General features: G+C 42.4%; 1 protein-coding gene across 1 annotated transcript; it reads left to right on the top strand.

The window, feature by feature from the left end:
- The first annotated feature begins 3,734 nt into the window (after positions 1 to 3,734).
- Positions 3,735 to 6,023, top strand: LOC138897453 (uncharacterized). The gene is made up of 2 exons (XM_070183424.1): positions 3,735 to 4,707; positions 5,911 to 6,023. Exons 1-2 carry the CDS (start codon positions 3,735 to 3,737, stop codon positions 6,021 to 6,023), a joined length of 1,086 nt encoding a protein of 361 aa, XP_070039525.1.
- Positions 6,024 to 8,990: the final 2,967 nt, after the last annotated feature.

Raw genomic sequence — 8,990 nt, 5'->3', positions numbered from 1 at the left:
CTCAATTCCCGAAAATACACTCTCTTAATATGTAGACAAAAATTTCCAAATTTCTCTTTCAAATTCCATGGTCTAAGTGTATAATAACCTGTTTGGCCAAGCTTCTCAAATCCTAGAATCACTTTTTTTTTCAAAGTTGAAGTGTTTGGCCAAGCTTTTGGAAGAAAAAAAGTGCTTTTGAGGAGAAGTAGAAGCAGGTTTAGAGAAGTAGAAAAATATAGCTTCTCTGCAACGACCCGATCAGTTGTTTTGCTTATTAGAACTCTGTTCCCCTAAATAAAACTTCCCGTACGTGCTTTTACTGTTTTATGACTTACGGGGATGGTTAGTTTGGGATTTGGTAGGGTTCGGGTTGAAATCGGAACACTTGGTTCCTTAAGGTTGGCTAAAAGGTCTAAGTTTTACTTCGGTCAACGTTTTGAGTAAACGACCTCGGAATCGGGATTTAATGGTTCTAATAAGTTTGTATGATGATTTTGGACTTGGTCATATGTTCGGATCGGGCTTTAGATAACCCGAGAGCGTATCGACGCCTAATAGTGAAAGTTGGTTCTTTGAAGGTTTTGAAGTTCTTTAAATTTAGTTTGGAGTATATTTTGGTGACATCGAGGTCCAAACAGGATTCTGAGATCGAGAATAGTTCCGTAATGTCATTTGAGACTTGTACGCAAAATTTGGTGTCATTCCGAGTACTCTAAGCATGATTCGACGTGTTCGGAGCAATTTGGAAACTTGAAGTTCATATTTTGATTCAATTTGGTTTTGGGGTGTGATTCTTGGTTTTGGTGTGTTTCATGCATTCCGTGGGTACGAGCGAGTCCGTTTTGTGATTTTAAACTTATTGGTACATTTGGACGGGGCCTCGGGGGCCCCGGATGCCATTCGGACGGTGCGCGAATTGAGTTTGGAACTCATGAAGGCTGCAGGTGCACCAATTTCTGGTGTGCCCGTACCTGCGAGCTTTGGACCGCAGGGGCGAGCCCGCATGTGCGAGGGTTTTCTCCACAGAAACAGTTCTGGAGCATTTGGCCAGGGTCCGCATGTGCGAATTTTTGTGCGCACCCGCGAACGCACAGGTGCGATGCGGAAGGGTGCAGGAGCGGACCCAACCGCAGGAGCGGCACTCTTGCCGCAGAAGCAAAACCAGCTGACCTTATGCTTTTCCGCAGAAGCAGACCTTTGCCCGCAAAAGCGATGCTGCGGATGCGGCCCAATAACCGCAGAAGTAGAAATCGCTGGAGGCAGACCCCAATTTAATGCAGGACTTAGCCATTTTTGAGCTCATTTATTTAATTGTTGGGCGATCCTTGGAGCTCTTAGAGAGGGGATTTAACCTAGCACTTTGAAGTAAGTAATTTCTATACAATGTGAGTTAAATACATAGTTTATGGGTAGATTATAACATGTAAATTAGTGAAAATCATGGGTTTAGGTGAAAACCTAGGTTTTTTTTATAAAAATGGGATTTAACCACGAAATTTGTTATGTAATTTAGTGAAAATCATATACTAGAGTTCATGAGGTTACGGGTAACAACTTTCTTCAAATATTTTAGGAATCCAGGCACGTGGGCCCGGATATGAATTTTAGGAATTTCTTCAAATAGGGTTGGGAAATAACTTTGATAGTTAGGATATAAACTTTTGAACATGTATTGATCATTTTATATAACATTTGACTAGTTTCGAGTCTTGGGCACCGAATTTAGGGTTCGAGCATAATCTTGGATCGGAAAGTAGGCTTTGAGATAAGATAAGTCTCTTTTCTAACATTGTAAGAGGGAATTAACCCCATAGGTGAACTTATTTAAAAGATGCTTCTATTTGTGGGGGGCTACGTATACACGAGGTGACGAGAGTCCGTGCGTAGCGACTATTTATGCTTAAGTCCGGGTAGTTTTAGTTTACACCATGCTTTGTTGGCATCGTTATTTGATTATGCTTATTAAAATTCTTTGAATAGAGATAAGGTTAAGGATTTTCAAGTTTTTAGGGGTTTTAGTTAAATTTCTTATTTTGGAAAGAATTGAGGGATATTAGGATAACTTGAGAAATTCTATGTTCAACCGCGTCGCAAGTATATTCCGCGAGCGGGGTAAATTTTCACTACTCTCATGCGAGCGGGCCGTTCGCCTCGGCAGGTTAATAGATGCGTCTATGGTTCGTGCCGTTCGACCATTGGCAGTGCACACAATATATGTATATTTATATTCGGATCGGGTCGTACATCCTCGGCATAATTCATGCGTAATAATACTGGAAGCCATATTATATTTGATATTGTTTCATTGGCTTGAGATGTTAAATGGTTAAATGAGGGAAATGATTTGGTATTTACTAACGGTGAAAGGATTGTTTATTTATTTCCTGCTCCGAGCTATATTGTCATTTACATATATCATGTTTAATTAGGATTCCACATATTTTATTGTTGGCCCATAGTAAGAGTCGAAGTCGACCCCTCGTCACTACTTCTTCGAGGTTAGACTAGATACCTACTGAGTACACGTTGTTTATGTACTCACGCTACACTTCTACACTAAATGTGCAGGATCTGAGGCAGGTGCATCTGGATATCAGTCCGGCGCGCATACTTGACTACTCCGAGACTTTGCGGTGAGATGCCTTCTGAGCCCGTTCTATAGCAGTCGAAGTCTTCCTTTTGCTTTATTTTTCTGTCTATTTCATTTCAGATAGTAGCGTAGTATTCTTTTATATATTCTACTAGTAGCTCATACACTTGTGACACCAGGTCTTGGTGATTCATGCTAGTAGACACTTGAGGGTTTTTGGGTTATTTTGTCTATCTCTCATTTTATTGAAATTCTTACTTCTTATTTATGCACAAACTAAAAGATCAACAAATTTTAAATCTTTAAAAGAAAGGATCACGGAGTTAGTTCACTATAGGCTTGCCTAGCGGTACGTTGGGCGCCATCACAACCTGTAGGAGAAATTGGGTCGTGACAACATGGCATCAGAGCGCTAGGTTCACGTAGGTCTCACAAGTTATGAGCAGGCCTAATAGAGTCTTGAGGATCGGTGCAGAGACGTATGTACTTATCTTTGAGAGGCTATAGGGTGTTAGGAAACTACTCTTTCTTTATCTCCTATCGTGAAGCGATGTTATACTAAGTGTCTTTCTCTTATTCTCTCAAAGATGGTGAAAACGCGCATGGTGGATGTTCTGGACCTGGGAGGAGTTGTTCCCCCTATTGCTAGAGGTCGAGGTAGAGGCCGGGGGAGGGCACCGGCCCGAGGTAGGGGAGGAGGACATCCCGGAGTTGCCCCAGCTATACCACCAGCGGATCCAGTAGAGGATCCCGCTATTGAGAAGCAGGGCGAGGTGCCTGCGGCAGAGCCAGCCCCGGTAGATTTCATGTCAGCACCGGGCTTTCAGGAGGTTATGGGTAGTATGCTGCGGTTCATGGATACTATGACCCAGGCTGGTTTATTTCCAGCGGACCCAGCCACATCTCAAGCGGGAGGGGGAGCACAGACCCCTACTGCTCAGGCTCCGGGACATGCACCTGACATATATCAGACCCCGGGCGCACTACCCGTGGGCCTGCCCAGCCAGTTGCAGTAGTTGTACCTGAGCCTAGACCAACTACGGTCGGCGAGCCGCGAAAGTTATTAGATAGATGGACCAGGCTTCACCCTCCTGTCTTCGGAGGTGAGTGACATAAGGACCCCCAGGACTTCATTGACGGGTGCATGGATAGACTACACAACATGAGTATATTAGAGTCCCACGGGGTGGACTTCACTACTTTCCAGCTGGAGGGTAGTGCCCGTAGACGGTGGCAGTCACATCTTCTCGGTAGACCAGCAGGTTCTCCTCCCATGACTTGGGATAAGTTTACACGCCTTTTTTTGAACATGTATATTCCACCCTCTCAGAGGGAAGAGTTACGATCTCAGTTTGAGCAGCTCCGGCAGGACCAGATGTCGGTGACTAATTATGAGGCAAGATTCTCTGAATTGTCTTGCTATGCATTGATGATACTACCTACTGAGACAGAGAGAGTACGAAGGTTCGTTGCATGGTTGCACTTCGATATTCGGTCCACTATGGCCCGAGAGGTTGAGATAGGGACCTCTTACCAGCTAGTTGTGGAGATAGCTCGAAGGATTGAGGGTTATCGTCAGCGGGATCGAGAGCAGATGCCGCGGGACAAGTGGTTCCGTCATTCGGGAGGATTCAGTAGTGCCCCATCCGCGGGCAAAGGTCAGTTTGGGAGGGATCAGCCTAGCAGGCCCACAAATCTAGCGCCACCACCTCCTCGGGGTGAACCAGTGCGACCTTATTTCAGTGCCATGCCAGAGAGTTCTTACCGCCCACCAGCTATTCAGGATTCTTCCAGTGGGTATTCAGGCCATCAGGGTCCGACTTTAGGGCAGCAGTCTATTGTGCTGAGAGGTTGCTATAAGTGTGGGAATCCGAGGCACATGAAGAAGTTTTATCCCAGACTTCGGGGCAAGGCAGTACAACAGGGCCATCAACCCATGATTTCAGCACCAGCCGTCCGACCGCCCAGAGGCAGAGGGCAGGCATGTAGGGGCCATCCTAGAGGTGGAGTCCAGGCAGGGGGAGGTCAGCCAGATACTGTTCAGTCAGGCGGAGGCCAGCCAGTCAGCGCTCCAGCTAGGTTTTATGCTTTTTCGGTCAGACCAGATGCAGTGGCCTTAGATGCCCTGATCACATGTATTATTCTTGTCTGCGGTAGGGATGCTTCGGTATTATTTGATCCAGGGTCTACCTATTCATATGTGTCATCTCTGTTTGCTCATTTCCTGGATGTTCCTCGTGAGTCCTTGGGTACTCCTATTTATGTGTCCACTCTTGTGGGCGATTCTGTTGTTGTGGATCAAATCTATCGGTCCTGTGTGGTCATATTCTGTGGTTACAAGACTAGAGCGGATCTCATGTTACTCGATTTGACCGACTTCGAGGTTATCCTGGGCATGGACTGGTTATCCCCATATCATGCCATCCTTGATTACCATGCCAAGACTGTTACCTTAGCGATGCCAGAGTTTCCTATATTGGAGTGGAAGGGTTCGTCTGTCAGTGCATCTAGTCGGGTTATCTCTTTTCTGAAGGCTCGACATATGGTCGAGAAGGGTTGTTTGGCTTATCTAGCCTATGTTCAGGATACTACTGCAGAGACTCCAGCGATTGATTCAGTACCAGTAGTTCGGGAGTTCTTCGATGTGTTTCCTTCTGACCTTCCAAGCATGCCACCAGATTGTGATATCGATTTTTATATCGACTTGGCTCTAGGTACCCAGCCTATATCTATCCCACCGTACCATATGGCTCTGAAAGAGTTGAAGGAGTTGAAGGAACAACTTGAGGAGTTGCTAGTAAAGGGGTTCGTCAGACCAAGTGTATCACCTTGGGGTGCACCAGTATTATTTGTAAAGAAGAAGGATGGGACTATGCGGATGTGCATTGATTACCGCTAGTTGAACAAAGTTACCATCAAGAACAAGTACCCGTTGCCGCGTATTGATGATTTGTTTGATTAGTTGCAGGGTGCTAAGGTGTTCTCTAAGATCGACTTGAGATCGGGGTACCATCAGTTGAAGATTCGGGAGTCGGATGTTCCGAAAACTGCTTTTCGTACTAGATATGGCTATTATGAGTTTTTAGTGATGTCCTTCGGCTTGACTAATGCCCCAGCGACGTTTATGGATTTGATGAACAAGGTGTTTAGGCCATACATTAATTCGTTTGTCATTATCTTCATTGATGACATTTTGATCTACTCGCGCAGCATGGAGGAGCACGAGTAGCATTTGAGAGTGGTGCTTCAGACCCTGCGAGAACAGAAGCTATATGTTAAGTTCTCCAAGTGTGAGTTTTGGCTAGATTCTGTAGCATTCTTGGGGCATGTCGTATCAGGCGAGGGTATTAAGGTGGATCCCAAGAAGATCGAGACAGTTCAGAAATGTCCTCGTCCTACTACGGTGACTGAGATCAGGAGCTTCTTGGGGTTAGCAGGGTATTATCGCTGATTTGTGGAGTGTTTCTCATCTATTGCAGCACCTTCGACTAGATTGACCCAGAAGGGTGCTCCGTTCCGTTGGTCCGATGATTGTGAGGCGAGCTTTCAGAAGCTCAAGACAGCTTTGAGTACATCACCAGTTCTAGTATTGCCTTCCTGTTTGGTGATGTATACGGTGTATTGCGACACTTCACGCGTTGGTTTGGGTTGTGTATTGATGCAGGAGGGGCGGGTTATTGCATATGCTTCACGTCAGCTAAAGATCCATGAGAAACATTGCCCCGTGCACGATTTAGAGCTAGCCGCGATTGTTCATGCTCTTAAGATCTGGAGGCATTATATTTTATGGGGTGTCCTGTGAGATTTACACGGATCATCGCATCTTGCAGCATTTGTTCAAGCAAAGGATATACATGTTAAGCCTTCATTATGGATAGACATTTTAGACTCATGTAGAAGCATTCATATAAATACTAACTAGAAGTTAATGTAAAATTGGATCTTTATCATGCATAGACACTCTACATTCATGTAGTAGTATACGAGTTTAAGATACTTGGTATGATTTTAATCGGGTTATTTAGAAAAGTATGCTTATTTCCTACTTCTTTGATTCTGCACCTTATTATTGATATCTATTGTTCCTTGGCTGTATCTTTTCTATTTCTCTATTATTGTATATGCTTATGAGTTGCACGTGTTATATAAAGTGAGTATCTTTTGACTAAACCTCGCCATTATTTCGTTGAGGTTAGTCTTGACTCTTACTTAGTACATGGTGTCGATTGTACACATACTAGCAGATTTTGGAGCTGAGCTCTTGATGAAGCCAAAGACTAGCATTGAAGATGTACCGACGTTCCAATTGCAACCTACCATTTTGTTCATGGTATTTTAGGACTTATATTTTAATTTATGTACATTTCAAACAAATGATTTATTTTCTACACACCAACATTGTACTTCTTAATCTTAGTAGCTCATGACTTGTATTATCAGTTCTTGAATTTAATCTTCACATTTTTATTTTATTATTTATTTAATGATCTTCAGTTCGAGCTGTATTTATATTGGTTGGCTTGCCTAGAGGGGTTGAGTTAGGTATCATCATGATCATGATGGGATTTGAGTCCATGATAAATTATTACAATATTTGTTAAAAAAATTTGTACCATTGTCAGTTCTAATAATCTTCAAGACAACATCAAACTGGATTTCTATAAAGGAAAGGAAATTCGCACAACAACGATATCACTTTTCATTTGAAACAAGTAAACTCATGTAAATCTTGTATTATCATAAATAATAGTGAGAAATAAATATTTTCAATCATGAGTTGGAACTCTATAGGGACCCCATATATCCATATAAATCAACTCCATAGGCCTCTCGTTTCTAGTGAAGCTGGTAGGAAATAGCAGCCTATGCTATTTAGCTAATGGACATACAGTGACATGACCCATTTTGTTGTGACAAATACTGATATCCGCCACCTTCCTGTGCACAAATACATTTGTTATTGGATTATCCATACCTTTAGCATTGTTTCTGCGTGCCACAATAAACAGAACTCATTCCTCTCTATCAATATCCCTTACCCTACCACTATAAAGATCCTGTAACATATAAAAATTAGGAAAACAATGACAACAAGAGACTACTCTAGCTAACTTGTATACAGACATTAGAATAAATTTGAAATCTTAGACATATAACACATTTCCCACTTTTATGTTCTCAAGAAACTCTGCATTTCCCATGTGTGTTATTATATTAGAGTATTCTCCATTAGGCAATTGTAGTTGTTTTTTGTTAATTGAACTTTAATATATTCCTATTCTTAAGCAAATCTATATTGGCAGCGATATGATGTGAATGACATGAATCTACAATCCATTCTTCTGAAGGTAAATCTGTCATTAGTGAGGTAACAATACCTGAAATTTTGACATGATACATGAGGTTGCTTGTTCAATATCCCCAAAATCTGTCTATACTACTTCTAAGTGAAGAAATGCCCTCCTTTGGCTGAATTATTGCTAGATTCATCTTCAACAGCCTGAGGTTTGTTCTTCAATTCAGTTACACTAGCTACACTATTTACTACATACTTCTTCCTTAAAACTAGTTGGATAATCAATTAATTTGTAATAATTTTTTGCACGTGTCCTTTCGTATTGCAATAGTCATATTGCAAAATATGCTTCTTGCCTTTGTAATGTTGTCCTTGATCAACCTGCATAACAATAGGATCAACTTTCATTGCCAATGCTAGAAAAAGATTAGGCCTCTAGCTCTCATATTCTGTAATCATATCACAAGCCTGATTTAAAGTGGGTTCAATAGATTTCATGAGAACTTACCTTCGTGCTTGCACATATGACTCATTGAGCCCACTAAGGAGCTGCAGCAGCCTTGTCACACACCAACTTTGGGGGAGGGGGGTGGCCAGCACTAGCGTCAGAAGGCCTGAGCGAACCTACTATAGTACTTAAAATCTTCAACATGGAACTTGGGCCGACAATGCCTCCATATACCGTTAATAAGACAAGAATATACCACAACTTACAAGCACATGGGTCCCAACACAATATATATACAGATAACTAAGGCCGACAATGCTATAACATTATATATACACATACTGAACACTAGTCTACAAATCTCTAAGGGTGCCATATTATATAAATAGGCTGGGATAGGGCCCCACCGTACCCAAAAGGCCAAAACTATATACAATAGTACCTATCGACTCTTGTATAGCAGCTCCGGAGAAGTGGAGTGCGACAACCACAAGTTAAAGCAGACACCCTACTAAGGAGGTATGTCACCCAGTCTATCTATACCTATGGGCATAAACACAACACCCTAGAAAAGAAAGGGTGTTAGTATGAAATATGAACTGAGTATGTAAGGCTAGTAACATGTGTACACCAAATATACATTACAAAAGATATGAACACTTAATTTCAACTTG

Source organism: Nicotiana tomentosiformis, chromosome 8, assembly GCF_000390325.3.
Source record: "Nicotiana tomentosiformis chromosome 8, ASM39032v3, whole genome shotgun sequence".
In the NCBI taxonomy this organism is placed as follows: Eukaryota; Viridiplantae; Streptophyta; class Magnoliopsida; order Solanales; family Solanaceae; genus Nicotiana; species Nicotiana tomentosiformis.
The sequence above is the reverse complement of the archived record's forward strand: the minus strand, read 5'-3'. Positions and strand labels throughout refer to the sequence as shown.

Excerpts from the sequence above, each read along its gene's own strand:
- LOC138897453 (XM_070183424.1), top strand. The coding sequence starts at position 3,735 with ATGAGTATATTAGAGTCCCACGGGGTGGACTTCACTACTTTCCAGCTG. Across the intron at positions 4,708-5,910 it reads CTTAGATGCCCTGATCACAT|GCGAGGGTATTAAGGTGGAT; the intron begins GTATTATTCTTG and ends ATGTCGTATCAG.